This window comes from Stigmatopora argus, chromosome 4 (assembly GCF_051989625.1).
Source record: "Stigmatopora argus isolate UIUO_Sarg chromosome 4, RoL_Sarg_1.0, whole genome shotgun sequence".
Lineage (NCBI taxonomy): Eukaryota > Metazoa > Chordata > Actinopteri > Syngnathiformes > Syngnathidae > Stigmatopora > Stigmatopora argus.
In genome coordinates, this window is record NC_135390.1 from 8078670 (window position 1) to 8095057 (window position 16388).

Here is a 16388-nt window from a genome sequence, read left to right on the forward strand (position 1 = left end):
AAGGTCGTAGCTCCATCAATTTGATGCAAAAGAAGGTCCAATAATTTAATCGTGAGTATCACGATCATTTTGCATAGCCAATAGTATGTATAATAAACATAAAACATTTCACAGAATATTTTTTTAAATTATTTAGGAATAATTTAGGTATAAAACCCGCTTTTACGCTGACGGAAACACTGATTGGGGGCTGTCCTATTTAAGCACTTCTCCCAAGGTGCATCTTTCTGTTTATGTGTGACGTATTCTCTCGGCGACATTGATAAAATCCCGAATAACTGCGAAAGAAGTTGGAACAAGTTACTTAATTTACCATTCAAAAAGTGGGATTGCGCCCTTTATGTCAAGTACATATGGGACAACATTTACACCGAGCGTTCAGTTGATTGGTAATCGTAGTTAAAAAGGGGGTTTTCTTTTCAAAAATCCCGCTACTCGTCGCGCCAGTGGAGGTTAACCGGATGGATTTTCAAGTGTTTGAATGCACTTTTTAGGGACTTAATTAAAATGGATGTGACAGACATCGGCAACCGAGAAGCGGGGGAACTCAAGCATCGAAAACCAGCTTCTGGGAGAGGGTAATACTAGTTGTAACATAGCTGAACCTGCACGGTTATTTTCAATGCTTGGAAATGTTAATCCTTAGATTGCTGTGCCCTATATAACTCTTACTGCCATTGACGGTAGAAGACGTCCAATCCATTTGATTTTTGAGGGCTTGCGACGAATCGAACAAAACAGCCGATAATGTTTTTTTTAATAATTAAAAACACTACGGCACACCCCGCAACCCTTGTGAGAATAAGCGATTCAGAAAATGAATGAAATATTTTTTTTCTAACTACCACTGCACATGCCGTGAAAATACTCATTTGACTGGCAGTGAATGAGGAAATGTTTCACTTAAATGTCCTATTTATTTTACAAAGATATGCTGTTGAAAGAAGTCAGTAATGGATAATAAGTCATCATTTGTTGTGCAAATTTATATTTAGTTAAGTCAAAATTCTAAATGCATGAAAATTTCAGGAAATAAAAATGATTCTATGTTAACCCTTAATAGCCCAAACTACTAATTGATTTAATGGTCCATTGGAACAAAAAGACTACAAAATTTCTACTATAATATGATACATTATATGATACGCTGATGGTAGATTAGTTTTCATGAGGGAAAAAATATCACATGGCTCAAAATGCATGTCAAAAATCAAAATTCATGCATCCAAAATGATATGTTTGCTTAAAATTCACTTATCAAATATGATATTTATGGCCATACAGGGTTAAAAACTAACAAACAATATTTCCCATTTTTAGAGATCATTATTGTTGTCCATTCTATAGAGCAGGAATTTTCTCTTTTTTGTGTTGCTGCTTTCCTTCTTAGTGTGTTTTTGTATTTCTACAGCGTGTTGTTGACAGTGGTCCGTACAGCTCAGCAGGTTAAGGTACGTTTCCTCCATGCAGCCTTCAACATCACAGGAGAATCCTTCCTGGCTGGTGATCACCATGGCAACATCTATGCCATTGATGTAGCTAAACTCAGGTGAGTGAATTATTTTTCCACGAATAGAAGCCCAACTTATCTCGTGAAACCTTATTGTTACCAGACACAAATTTTATTGACATTTGAATTTTTATCCTATACCCTGGCAAAGCCGTTTTTCTAAGAATAGCCAAGAATTTGATCGAATTTTACACTGAATCTCTGGACAGATTTCATCTAGTGCAGAAAACCGGACAGCCCTGCACTGCTCTGGCAATAAGCTTGAATCGACCCACAGAGTTCCTGGCAGCTTTTGTGGACAATAGCGTCAGGTGTTATGACCAAGGTATAATAATAAATACGTTCAATAATCTTTCATTGTCATCACATTTTACTGAAAGATTTCGTAATTGATATCTCATACTTCTACCCCACAAATTGATTATTTTGTATTGTTTTTTAGACACAAAGCAAATGGTCGGTTGGATGCGCGGTCATGAAGGGGCCGTTTCCTCCATCTCCATCCATAGCTCAGGCCGCTTCGCCCTGACCACATCCTCAGAAACCGCTCAGTTGTGGGACCTGGACACTTTTCAGAGGAGGAGGAAGCTCAATGTCCATAAGTCAGTGTCCATACAAAAGGTAAAGATAGTTTTAGTGTTTAACATAGCTCTTTTGCTTCTTAGTAGGGTTTAGGTGAGGGAAATGCATAAGAAACATAATGGTGTTCCTTGTTTCAGGTTTTCTTCCTCCCTCACAGCAACACCATTCTCAGCTGTTTCAGTGACGACTCCATCTTTGCTTGGGAGAGCAGTACGCTGGTGTGCGAATATCAGCTTCCCGTGCCAGACTCTGGACCTCGCATCTTCTACAAGGCTTTTGCTGTGACGCAGTGAGTAAACATTCGCGCGCCACCCAAATGTATTTTGTCATTTTAAATTGACTGAAATTCGACCACGGCCACCCAAAATCGATGTGGACAAAGAAGAAAAAGACAGATCATAAACTGATAAAGTGGGAAAGTTAAGAGGCATTTATCTGGAGAGGAAGTGGAAATGGAATGCTGTACTAGCTTTGGGGGAATACTTGAATGTATAATAGATGCCTCATTAATTTAGGTGTGTCAGTTGCAATTATAATCATAATGTCACCATTTTCTTATATTTTCACACGGTTGTTCTTAATTCCTTGCCTAGCTATATATGGCTAGTTGGCTATACTTCCTGAACATTGTTTGCGGTAGGATGTAATAAACACAGCTAAACAAACGGAGTAGCACGTTGGCCTCACAGTTCGGAGATGGAGGGTTCGATCCCAGGTTCAGACCTTCCTGTGTGGTTTGCATGCTCTTCCCGGACATGCGTGGGTTTTCTCCTGATACTCAGGTTCCCTCCCACATCATAAATACATGCATGGTTGGCTAGTTGAACACAACTAAAAAACATGCATGGTTGGCTAGGTTCAAATTATGTTCTCCCGGGGCTGCGTGGGTTTTCTCTGGGTACTCCGGTTTCCTCCCACTTTCCAAAGACATGCGTGATAAGCTGATTGGACACTCTAAATTGCCCCATGGTATGAGTGTGAGCGTGAATGGTTGTCCGTCTCCCTGGGCCCTGCGATTGGCCTGCCACCGATTCCAGCTGTCCCCTGCCTGATGCCCATAGTTGTGCTCCAGCACCTTACACGACCCTTGTGAGAGTAAGCGGTATGGAAAATAAATGAATGATTAAGCAAACATCGCCCAATATATTAGAATATGTATTGCGACTTGACTTTTCTAATGTGGATCATATTGCAATAAGCTTAAGCTTCAATACCTATCAGTAACAATCACTTATTTTTAATTTTTTATGTTTTATTCTTGACAAATCATGTACGAGCTACACTTTTTTTCTTTGACAGAGATGGCAAGACCCTGGCAGCTGGTGGCCGGTCCAACCTGCTGCACCTGTGGTGTTTAGAAAGCAAAAAGCTAATAAAGGTGATCCAGATGCCCACTCCGATTCGGACCGTCAGACAACTGGAATTCCTTCCTACCAGAGTCGATGGAACATCCAGTCAGGTACATTTGCTGTTCTGACTAGTGGCGGTGATTTCATAGGAAGTCATGTGGACTTTAAGTCAAGATTTACAATGTCTTCTCTTCACAGTCTTTGGGTGTGTTGGGTCAAGATGGAATTATGCGCTTCATTAACATTCATACCTCCAAGCTCCTCTTTTACATCGGCTCCCACATCAACACCATCAACACAGTCATTGTTAGCCCTACCGCTCGTTTTGTGGCTGCCATCTTGGACGACGGCAGCATCAGCGTCTTCAGCATTGAGAGTCTCACAGAGGATTTAAATAAAGTAATATGCACGTGATTTACCGAGCAAAGCTAGAAGTGATTGTGAGAAAGGGTGCCTTCTAACCGTCTGGCCTCCGCAGTCTCCCATCCCACAGGTGGCAGTAGTCTCGGACAATGCGCAGAATAAGGCACCGATAAAGCTGAAGGTCAAATCTGAATCGATACGAAGGCCAGCCGGGGCAGGTCGGCAGAAACAGGTGAAGATCCGTTCTCACACTGGGTCTGCAGTAGAGGATAAGGAGGTAGGAATTTAGATGATAACAATATTTTTATCACCGAAGCGTTGTCCCCTTGCCCGATATGTAAAACAAATCATGTCAAGGAAATGAAACCTGTTAATTGGTATAATCTTCATCTCAGTATGCCGTTGGTTTATAAATGTTTTTCTTTTGAACAGAACCTACTTTCCAGTGGTCTTAACAAGACCCGACTAGTGAGTCTTCTCAAAACATATGGAGAATATCCGGCTAAATACAGGTAGCGCAATTCTCTCTTGAATTTGAAGCTTTACTCCGTACGCCAATGTCACCCGTATTTACTCGGAATGCCGTGGAACTTTTCAGGACGTTTGTGTGGCGGTCCTTGTTGTGTGTGCCTGATAACTACGCCGCGTACAGCAGTCTGATAGATAGAGGTGTCCACTCAGCCTATCTAAGCCTCCATGAGAAGTATCCCATCAAAAGTCCAAAGCTCCAGAGGGGGCTGCAGAGGTTGTTTGCCGTCTTTTGTCAATTTACAGCTTCGAAATGCAAAGTTGGAAGGCCTAATCTCTCGTCCATTCGCTCGCAGGGTTTTGTGCGCACTCTCTCACTGGGCTGCCATCTTTGGAGAGGCGGAATATCTCCCACTGTTGGCCTTCCCATTTGTCAAGCTCTTTCAGAACAATCCCATGCTGTGCTTTGAGGTGGTGGCAACAGTCTTAGGTACATTTAGAGCAGGGGTCTCATTTTTTTGCCGCGGGCCAAGTCGTAGTTTCGCTTTCATCTGGAGGGCCGTTATGTCTTCCGATTAGGCTGCCAAAATTAATCGATTAATGAATTTGCAGCTTTTGCTATCATGGAGAGATCTTTTTTTACATTAAAAATAGTACAAATCTTCTATTTGAGCCTCTTAATAGCAAATATTCTCTTGTAGGGGATTTTTAAAATTAATTTTAAAAAAATCAATCAGAAAAGAGGGCAAATATAAAATCTATCATGTTTTGACCATTTGTTTTTTTTTTTTTTTTTTTAAAGGAAAAAGTGAATACTGCATTTGTAAAAATCTGTTTATTTACAGTGAAAATAAAAGCTGGAAAAAGGAAAATGTTTAGATAAAGTATTTAGATATTTAAAAAAAATCTGATTAAAAGAACTGGATCAAAAGCCCTCAATATTCAGTTTGTTATAGATCTAAAGCAGAAAAAAATGCTTTTTGAACTAAAAACAACACAAAAAGAAAAACACAATTTTGGATTAAAAAAACTAATTTTTGATTTAAAAAGGGGAACAACAGGAAATAGTCCCTATACATCTATTGTCTTCATTTGAATTTACTCATAAAAGAGAAAGTCGGCACTCACGATTTACTTTCTCAGGCCACACAAAATGATGCGGCGGCCCAGATTTGGCCCCCGGGCCGCCACTTTGACTCCTTTGGGTCTCCGTGTAGTTTACCTGGCTGCACTGTGTTGCAGTGAATTGGTGTCAACACTGGTTCGAGTACTTCCCCAACCCTCCTCTGAACGTCCTGAGCATGGCGGAGAACGTTCTGGCACATCACGACCAGGAGCTGCTACAACACCTAGTTGACTGTGGGATCACCTCACAGGTACGGCTTCATCACGACACACTTGACCTCACTTTTGCTTCATGTCACTTCTGAAACTAAGTGAATGGTGTGTATCGGTTGCAGCTTTACGTGTGGCCCCTCTTGGAGACTTTATTCTCGGAGGTTTTGACCCGAGACGAGTGGCTCCGACTCTTTGACAACATCTTTTCCAACCACCCGTCTTTCCTACTCATGGCCTGTGTGGCCTACCTGACATGCTGCAGGGAGCCCCTCCTGCTCTGCTCACACAAACACGACTTTGAGGTGATCTCTTTTGCAACTAGTTGTGTCTGAGTTGTTTAAGGTCTCACTTGACCTTTTAAGTGTGAAATTTACCATTTCCTGTCTGGAGTGTGCTCACCGTCTCCCATTTTCCCACGTGATAGTATTTTTTCCACAATCGGAACAATTTGGACATGGAAGCTATGCTTAAAGAAGCCTATCGGCTGATGAGTAAAACGCCGGCCTCCATCCATCCCACAAGGATGCTCTCTGACCTGACGCCTCTGACCAAAGGCTCGTACCCCGTTTTTAACCACTACCCAGAATTCATAATAGAATATCAGAACCAGGAGATGGAAAAAATAAGACTGCAAGAGATGGAGTACCTCCAGGAAAGGTGATTTTATATATTTTTTTACTATTTTTGTTTCTTGAAAGATATTTTTGGGAGGGTGGGGTAATTATTTTAAAAAAATGATAAAATATGTTCTTATTAGGCAAGCCATGATGGCAATCCGTACGGATTTGGTGCAGCGCCAAGCTGAAGATGATGACTTCTATGTGCAACAGGTAGAAAGTCAGACATTGTGTTAGTTAAAAAGACAAAAAAAACCTAAATCCAACTTTTTTTTCTCTCTAAAGGAGAGGTTAAAGAAAGCTGAAGAGGAGCGCAGAAGAATGCTGTCAAAAGAGGAAGAGAAACTAACAGTGCAAAGAAAAAAGTAAACGCTCACGGCATTATTGTATGTTCGCGTTCTTTGTTGAAGGGTATTTAACCGTGATGGGCAGTTTGGCAGCCATGAAGAAAGACCTAAACGTGAAGGAGTTACAAATGCTCCAAGAAAACAGAAGACGTCTCCTCAAATACCAGCAAGACCTCCAAGTCGCACAAATAAATAAATTGGACCAGGAGATCATGAGGCAGGTATGAAGGATAATCCAAGAAGTTTTCTGAATGAACACCTACTTGTTTAGTTTGTGTGTTAACTTTGGACTTTTTCAGAAAATACGTGTTATCTACCTTAACTGTCTATAGGGGAAGTGACTAGTATGTAGATAATGTTAAAAAAAAAAAAAAAAAAAAAAATCATGAGCTGACATCCACAAAGTGGAGATCAAAATTCTGGGACAATACTATTCACATTTTGTTAATTAAATTTATTTTTTACTTTCTCATTATTTTATTTTTATAATTAAAACAATTATTAGTTACAATAATAAAAAAAAACACCTAATGGCCAAAAATAACATTAAAGTTGTTGAAATGGATTGGACATCTCGTGCCGTCAATGGCGCCCACTGAGTGTCCTATAAAGACTTAATCAATACACAGTTAAGGCCCTAATTATTAAAAATAGGTGTGTATGGATGAAAATGACACTATTGGGCAAAGACTGAGATTTAACATTTGTGGTATTTTTCTTTAAAAATGATATTGTTTGACAAGTGAATAGGACCTTAACCTTTAACTTTAAGGATAATTTAGTGCATTCTAATGAGGAATTCTGTTTCAGATGGAACTTCGTGAGCAGGAATCGTGTGCTGCTGTCCAGGATTTGGATATCAGGCAGATGGAGCTAGAAGTGCAGCGGAGGCACCTTGAGCAGGTGACAAGAGCAAAAATAGTCACTTGCACCATAAAGGGTCAGGTTGAAAATAAGGGTCCAAATCTTATGGTCTTGATGCATGCTTTGTCAGCAACTGTGCAAGGAGCAGCTTCGCATAGAACGGCAGGTTGAAGATTTGGGAAAGAGCAGCCCCCAAAGAGAGAACACCAAAATGCAGGTGAGTTGAGAAATCAAATTTTTCACACTGACCTAATGTCACCAAAAGTTGATGTCTGCGGACCCTGAACAAATTCCTGTTTGAGTGATGCAAAAATAAGTAAGTTGATAATTTGAAATGGCATAATTTTGACTTTTCTCCAAATATCACTTAGATCTCCTAATATTACGCCCCAAAAAAATTGTGCTCACAGACTTTACGTTGTCAAAAGTTGATGCCCTCGACACCAAACAACTTCCGGTTCAAGTTAAGAGAAAAATTAGAAATTATAATAGTATAATCTATAATTTAACGTTCATGTTATGATTTTAACCTTGTAATAGTTCAATTTCAATCTTGTTATATTCATATTAATTTTTCAATCTGAATATTATATTGTATGACTTCTTGCAATTTCCCGCGGCACACTGGTTGGGAAACACTGCTCTACGAAAGCAACTTTCAGCTCCACTTTGACGAGAGCGCCGGTTCACTTCTGCAGGAGGAGGAGGGTGTCCCAGCCAAAGCGCGCCAATTGGGCGCCGAGCGCAACCTGAAGCAAGACGCCACAGCCAATTGCCTAAAGAATGTCGAAGGCCAGATAAGAAGACGAAAGCTGGCGGAAGGTGATAGGCTGGCCCAATCACCGAGAGACATGGCTGGAAGGGAGGTGAGAGTTGAAGCGCCCAAACACAAACGGCACAAACTGTTTTGGTGCAATGCAAAATAAGGGGTTAAAAATGTGCACTCTCTGTGTGGCTTGCAGTGGGACGATGTGCTGAGTCAGAGGGCACGCTTAGCGCAGCGACAGCCGCCCAGCCCAGCGGCAGACACAAGTAACTTGACACGCACATTTTATTTTCCATAAATGACACATTCCTAATGCAAGAGAGCTGCTTCCTAACAACAGTGGCCATCGTCTAAATTTAAGATCATTTGTTAGCTTCCCTCATTTCCAAAGTAGGTCGCATTTTAGGGAGGGCAATTTTTTATTTGATCAGAAACCAAGAACAAACATAGTCGTACCTCCTATTTACGAAATTAATTGGTTCTGGAACTTTTTTCAGAACTTGAAAATGTAGTAAGTAGAGGTGTACTTATATGTAAATTCTCTAATTCGTTCCACGGTCCTCACATAACTACCAACTAAACCCTTTAAAATTGGTCAAAAGTGTCCCAATTTTGTATGAAAGATGTGAGAAACATGCAAAAATTAGAGAAAATTATAAGAAAATGATTTATTAATGTCTTAAAATGAATATAATGGCCAAAAATCCCTGTGAAAATGTGCCCTGCACTGCTGAAATAGTTCCCTCCGCGGCCTTTATATTAGATGTAATACTTTGTACGCCAGAGGGTGGCAAGAACCCGTTCTTCCAGGGCTGAAAGCCGTCCACTTTATAGTACTACTACATACATTTTAGACTTTTGCGTCTGCCCTGTGTGCGTGAAAATGTGCCGTGTTGCATTTGTATGGTTTTTAATCACTTAAGGGGAATTGCAATCATTAATAAGTACACAGCTACGTGCTGCTCTCCCAAGCAAGAGGCTAAATAGGCACCTGTTAATAACATTTTTATCTTTTTTTTTTAAATAACTACAGCCTAAGAGAACATAACAGGCTTTCAGTCGTCAGAAAGAGAAGAAAACATGAGTATTGGTTCCAGGTCCAGTCGAAAAAAAAAGTGTGACAAACAGTTTGGAAAATACAGAACTTTTAACACATTCTGAATGGTGTAATGTCACTTTTTTAGGGCCAGGCGTCAACACGAGGCGCATGGAGAAAGCGACCGCCAGGCCGACTACATCAAAGAAGGCAGGAAGCAACGCGGTGTGTCTGAACAACAGCTCTCCGGCAGAGAGCACTTCCACCAACTGTGAGTCGACACGCAACGTAATGAGTAGTTGACAGAGCATATTTTTGAAAAACCTCTCGCTCCCCGTCAGTCTCACTCGACAGAGGCCGCACGCAGTTGGACCGTAAAGAGAGACAACTGATGAAGGAAATTAAAGCTCTGAGAGAGAAGCATTTAGCCAGAGCTAAAGAGGATAGCCTCGATTCGTCACGCACTGGCTCGCACTGAAAAGCTCGCGTTGCAGCTCATAGAACATAGAAGCTCTAGTTTAATTTACTTAACTGTACGATTCTTGTTCATGTTGGATAATTCATGTTGTCTTGTCTTACATTAAATCATGTTGATTGGAAATACTGTTTTAAAAGCTGTTTTACATAAAGTTCTTTAGAAACAATTTGGCTCTTACTTCATTTCCAATGGTAACTTTAACTTATTTGTGCCCTAATTCTATTCAGTTGTATGGAATATAATTTTATCCCTTGACAGAAAGCACTTTGAAATTATTTACACTAAAAAATCAACAACTTTTATATAGGTTGTTGTTGCCTATATACAATTGGGAAAGGTTGCATTATAATGCCATCCAGAATTTTTCTGAGACAAAAATGACAGTAATACTTGGGCAACTGGGGTTGCCTGTGAGCAGAATAGATAAAATTCAATTCAAAATAATTTCGCTCGCATCGTGAATGCTATTTAAACTTTGAATACTCTTAGAATGGCGGCACACAACATATTTAGGAAACATTACATTGCAATTACAAACCTGAAGCTTTTTTCCCGCGTCGTCTTCCTTTGGTAAGTGGCTGTTAAAGAAACAAACTTCTCCGTCTGTCCATTTTTTTGTCCTGTTCCTAACAATGTCTGGACCTCACGCCTTGACATCACTCAGCCCGTTTTGTCCATCGGCCTCCAGAAGGCCACTCAGGAGGATCCTGTCCCACCAACGCTCTCGAAAAGTCGGCACGCAAATATTAGACAGACTCATTCCATCTTGGTTGTCCTCCCTCATCTTCTCTGGGTTCAGGTCCTCTGACATGACCTGGGAAGAAGGAACTCGGCTAATCAGCCATAAGCGTCCAACCCAAAGCAAGGCCATAGATGCCTTATAACTCCCGAGGCGATGTTACTCGCCTCAGTGAGGTTGAGCAGAGTGGTTTGGTCAGGATGCAGACGCGCTAACGCTTCCTCTGCTTTTTGGATGGCAATTTGGTTGTGTCGCAGGACAAATGACGACTGCTGTTGCTGGAGGATTCTCAGCAAAAGTCTGAAAGTAGAGTGCTCCCTGAAAATAGCCCACCGAGGAGCAATATGAAAGCACGTGCTCACCTACTTCGTCCTGACAAAACACACGCAGGCCTTCAGCCAAAGGCTCTCCTCGGAAACTTTGTCGTCTTCCGCTTCCATTTCCATGCTTTCATCTTCTGTTGGATAAGTCAGCAAGTGAGATTTTGTGAATTAGCGTTATTTATGTCGATTTTAAAAAACAAAGTGTACTCATTTACAGTTGTACCTCTACTTAGGAAATTAATTAGTTCCAGAACTTTTTTCGTAACTTGAAAATTTCGTAAGCAGATGTACTTTATATGTAAATACTTTAATTCGTTCCACGGTCCTCACACAACTACCAACTAAACCCTTTAAAATTGGTCAGTGTTCCAATTTTGCATGAAAGATGTGAGGAAACACACAAAAATGAGTGAAAATTATAAGGAAATTATTTATTAATGTCTGTCAAGTCAACTTTGGAGAAGATATGTCTGCCCCTCCTCCAGGCCAACAGGGGACAGAAAAGAAAACCCAAATCAAAGTCACCTCACCTCATTTCCTGCCTGAGACCATAAGGCATGAGCCAGGATATAAAAATTCAGAGTCCAGCCTTGAAAGTAGACAGGCGAGAAAGGAGCAAGGAATACCCTTCAGACCCGATCACACGCAACTGGTAGGATAAAATAAGTACCACCTAGATGCCATCTGATTGATGCTTAATTTGCTTCTCACAACCTTAAGTTGCATTCTTTGTATTTTCCCTTAAGTTGGATTACTCTTATGACATATCTCTGTAAAGCGAATATTTGTGTTTGATTTACTCAATCAGTTAATGTACCCATTCACTTTCACTCTATCATTTGAACGCTCTCCTGCTTTTCTGTAGTAAATTCAAGATGTTATTAGTACACTCAAGAGCAACACTTTGATCACCATAGTAACTTGAAACTTGAATGATTTCACATGCTTCCTTCTTTCCCCCTTTCTTTAAGGTTTTCAACCTAATCACTTCCTATCACCATAAACTTTAATAAAATTGTAAACTGGAAGGATTTGAGTTGTTACTGCTGTGAAAAGATCGGGGCCCCTTTTCAAGTTTGGGGCAAAATTTGAAGAAAAGTAGAGATAACTTGACAATGTCTTAAAATAAATAGAGCATGTGAAAATGTGCCGTGCACCGCTGAAATAGTTTCCTTCGTGGCCGTTATTATGGGAGAGGTAATTTCTGTCTTTGTCCGCCAAATGGCGGCAAGAGCCCGTTCTACCGCCAATCTTTAAAGTAAGGCAACAATTTAAACACTTTTTAAGTTTCTATCTATAACTCAGTTCTTTTACGTGCAATTTGTATTTGTAATTACCTGCAGTATATTTAATCGAATGATAGAAAAAAAGAAAACAAAATTAATGGGGAAATTCGTATTGACATACAAACTAGGTTTTGGAATAAATTGAATTTGTACATTGACTGTATAAATACATTCATATTGATTTCTGACATCCACAGTTAGCGTCATCCCATTTTGGGTCATGTAGGCCATAATATTGTGGCTTCAGGAGGTCTTTAAGACGTTACCTTGACTTTTTTTTATGATTACCAAAAACAGTCACTTGGCCCTTCAGGCATTCATTTTGAAAAAATCCAACATTGAAAGTCAAATGAAGAAGAAGAAAAAAAGAATGTTACTCAAGTATGTGCCGTGATCCAGTCGGTGCATACAGATCTTCCCCAGGTTGTACCAATTCCAGGGGTTAAAAGGCAGCAGACTACAAAGCTCCTGCAGAGATGACATCAAGGGTCCGACGAGTCCGAAATGTCGGTAGACGGTGACCTTTGGGGCCAAGCACATAACACGTGACCCTAAATGAATTCAATTCATTTGAGTTGAATGCCTTTATTGTCATTATACAAGTATAATGAGATTTAAAGCTTCACCATCAAGTCCACGCATGCATCATCAATAAATAAGTAATCAACATAAAGTAGCCAAAACTAATAAGTCGTCAACATGAATAAGCGGTCACATAAATAAGTAGTCAGGGGTGGTTGGCAGCCTATGGAGTTTTAGTGCAATTATAAGTTAAAAAATGAGTCTAGATCAAGTCCTCCCAGGTGCAGAACTCGAGTTGATGCAGTTATTGCAATCAACCAGTTGTTTTATACCAGTAGATTGGTTAATTTACATTTTTAAAAAACAGAAACCATTCACTTTAATTCCCATATTTAAATGTTCAGATATTAAGATGGATTAGAGTTTTTTCACGATTTAAATGAGGGAAAATAACATGCTTTTTCTCTTGAATATTATGTTATAATCATTTGTTTAAGATGTACTGTCATTATTTTGTGTATAAAAATTTAATTTTCTGTTCAAAAACTCTTGAGTCTTGAGAAAGAGGGAGGTTATAATCGGGGTCATTTTATATTTATATTTATTGTTATTATTTATATATATCTTATATTTCCTGAATACGGGATAAATAAAGTTATCCAATCCAATTATCCAATATTTGGGCCAATACGATAAGTCATCAGATACAAAAAGTGACCTAAGTAGTTAGCAGCATTTTAGTGCAAGTATAAGATAAGAAATTAGCCTAGATTACGTCGTCCTAGCCAAGTGCGAATGGGGCTTCAAGTTTTACCTTGAGTAGCAGAAGGCTGGTCAGGTGACACGTGTTGGAGGCTTCTTTGCTCTAGAAAAAAAGATATTTCATGCAAACAGGCGTGGAACGAATTAGAGAATTTACATATAAAGTCCATCGCTACTTACGAAATTTTCAAGTTCCAAAAAAGTTCTGGAACCAATTAATTTCGTAAGTAGAGGTACAACTGTACTGCTATTCAAATAACGCACGGCCATGTCTAGTCCATATTACCCGCGAAATTCGAGGGAATACTGTACAATACCCAAAAGAGCAGAGGGAGTTTTTGCATACCAGCAGATCAAGTAATTCCATGGCTCTGTCTCTGTGGCCCAGCTCGGCGCAACATCGAGCCATTCCTTCCAAAATGTCCCTCCTGATTGACAGGTTGTTCTCGGCGACCCATCCCAGGCAACTGGTGTAAGCGTCCAGGGCTGTCTATCACAATGAGGAAATCCATTTTTGAAAAAAAAGAAATAAAATCAGATTCAGCGAATTGGAGATGACAACTGGATATCAATGATCAATTCATCGGTTGCCATTGATAGCGATGGCAGCCAGCGAGTTAACTCTTTATAGGACGTATTGCTAGAAGCCTAATTCATTTTGAGTGGGAGAGGTTGGCACTGAATATTTGCACTCTTATATCTGGCATTGTAAATGACATTGAAATATGAGCAGTTACATCAAAATTAATTGGACGCCCATTATTGTCAATGGCGTGCAATGAATTTAATACTGTGGGAATAAGAAAAATATGACATCTAAAGTCTCTGCTTTTATTTATTTTAATGTTATCAATTTAGATTAGAAAACTTTATTCATCACGTATTCTGGAAATTTCACTGTCACAGTAGCAAGAGGGTGAGAATACAGACAATGGAAAGATATTATAAAATACATTTTTTGGCTAAATAAATAGGTAATAAATAAGTAAATAAATAAGCATGTTAGTATATATATACATACGGTTAGTCTTAACATTCAATTTATTTTATATTATGTATTCATTTAGTTTAGGAATGATAAAAAATATTAAAGATATTATAAATCATACAATATTATTTACTAATAATACAGAGCTAGGCCCGGCGGATTGAGTGGTTAGCACGTCGGCCTCACAGCTCTGGGGTACTGAGTTCAAATTCAGGTTTGTCCACCTGTTTGGAGTTTGCATGTTCTCTCCGGGTACTCTGGTTTCCTCCCACATTCCAAAAAACATGCATTGTAGGAGACTCTAAATTGCCCCTAGGTATGATTGTGAGCGTTAATGGTTGGGGACATGGAAAACAGATTGGATAGTGGACCTCGAGGACTGGAGTTGGAGACCCCTACCTTATAAAATGGGTTAAGAGTGTCGCTATGTGGATTGACGGAATCGAACCTGGTATTTGCCTTTCCACATTGCTAGGTCACCTCTGAACTTGAAAATTTTCTGCTTTTCCAAAGAATCTTCAGTGTCCAACGCAGCACTTTCACCAAACCACTATAAAAGAAGGTCAAAAACTCAATCAATGTATTAAGTAACAGTATTTTAAGTGAAACTGGCAATCTTGTAGTGACATGGAGGTGAACAGCTTCATGTCAGCAACATTTGATCCACACTAGTTCCAAGCATGTACAGCCGGCGGATGAGTACATGGACACGCTGCCGGCGCTCACCTCCGGTTTGCAGCATTTCGCATTATAAGAAGAAACTGAGACGGTGTTTTTGTCTTTCGCCTCTGAAAATACAGAGTCGTCAAAATTGCTTCCAAAAAGATCCATTGCAAGTCACGAATAAGTGGCTACGTAGCATTTACAGGATGTTTACATGCTTGAGTGTAGATTCCGCCCTTGAAATTAGTCCGCACGGACACAGGCCAGTGACAATAGTTCCGGGCCAGCCAAATTCTGATGTAGAAAAAAAACCATAAATACAAATAAAACAATTCCAGTTTACAATAAACAAACAAACAAAAACAAATGGTTATTCAATGCGATCAACTTTGATATATTGATTGTGATATTCTTTACTTCTCCTGTGCTGCCTGTGGATATTTTCTCCTGTTCTGCAGAAATGGTTCCAGAAATGTATCATTTTGTAAATTATGAAAAACCTTAAACATATGTGGTAAATTATTAACAAGAGACCATTAATAAGCACTGGCAAAGAGGACATGGTGCCCTCTACAGGCCAACTTGGAACCTTCAGGCAACAATACGCCCGCAGTTGTTATATGTTATATTTATGTCACTCACCTCTGGATATGCAGTAGCTGCCATGCTGGAGGTTTACATTTTGCTTTTGAGTGATTGAATAGAACAATTTGATAGTGAACATCAAAACATTACTGAATTACTTTGTGGTGTTTGGCTACCCCAAATTGGATTCAAAATGAGAAGACAAAACATCTGTCAAGGAAAAGTTGACCAATTTTTTTTAACCAAAAGTTATTATGTCATGTCCGTTCTGACCATTTTTATTCTGAATGCTTCGAAATGTCGGAAAACATTTTACGTATAACTCATACAGTTTCATTGTTTTCATTGTAGTATAACTCTTCCTTTGACTTAACTCTATTTAAAGCCTATTTTCTTTATGCTTTAGATAGAAATTATATAAACTCATTTAATTTGCGAGCAGTTTCTTCCCATTTGACTGCTAAATTGAATTGAACCTCCGTCAAACAGGTGCAAAATGTACATTTTCAGTTATAAATATAGATACAGGAAGAAATATTTATAATGAATATATACATTTTGGACAAATTAAGTGAATGGGAGTAGCACAAAGCAAGACAGACATTCTAAATTTAATAACGCACAAGGTCAACATTTTTAATTTGACGTAAGTTCCAAAAATACACAGCTTGTTATCACGGGTGAGATTTAAAAGTAGTACAAATTATCTTTGAGTACAAATTGCATCACCTAGTTTATTTTCAGGTGGACAATTCACATTCATTTTGTTCGCCAGAGTTCTAATCGTTATTAAATGCTAACG

General features: G+C 39.3%; 2 protein-coding genes across 2 annotated transcripts; one reads left to right on the top strand and one right to left on the bottom strand.

Moving 5' to 3' along the window:
* The first annotated feature begins 233 nt into the window (after positions 1 to 233).
* Positions 234 to 9884, top strand: tbc1d31 (TBC1 domain family, member 31). The gene is made up of 23 exons (XM_077598945.1): positions 234 to 578; positions 1412 to 1549; positions 1720 to 1835; positions 1953 to 2131; positions 2230 to 2381; positions 3392 to 3551; positions 3640 to 3840; positions 3920 to 4081; positions 4237 to 4316; positions 4403 to 4549; positions 4629 to 4762; positions 5515 to 5648; positions 5733 to 5912; positions 6035 to 6267; positions 6368 to 6440; positions 6513 to 6592; positions 6660 to 6795; positions 7385 to 7477; positions 7569 to 7655; positions 8137 to 8304; positions 8401 to 8470; positions 9389 to 9511; positions 9582 to 9884. The coding sequence occupies exons 1-23, from the start codon at positions 508 to 510 to the stop codon at positions 9716 to 9718; spliced, it is 3054 nt and encodes a 1017-aa protein (XP_077455071.1). The 5' UTR covers positions 234 to 507; the 3' UTR covers positions 9719 to 9884.
* c4h8orf76 (chromosome 4 C8orf76 homolog) lies at positions 9193 to 15253 on the bottom strand. The gene is made up of 8 exons (XM_077598946.1): positions 15065 to 15253; positions 14787 to 14888; positions 13697 to 13840; positions 13403 to 13453; positions 12444 to 12588; positions 10824 to 10914; positions 10625 to 10757; positions 9193 to 10532 (listed from the first exon to the last, which is right to left on the bottom strand). Exons 1-8 carry the CDS (start codon positions 15167 to 15169, stop codon positions 10362 to 10364), a joined length of 942 nt encoding a protein of 313 aa, XP_077455072.1. The 5' UTR covers positions 15170 to 15253; the 3' UTR covers positions 9193 to 10361.
* Between the last annotated feature and the right edge of the window lie 1135 nt (positions 15254 to 16388).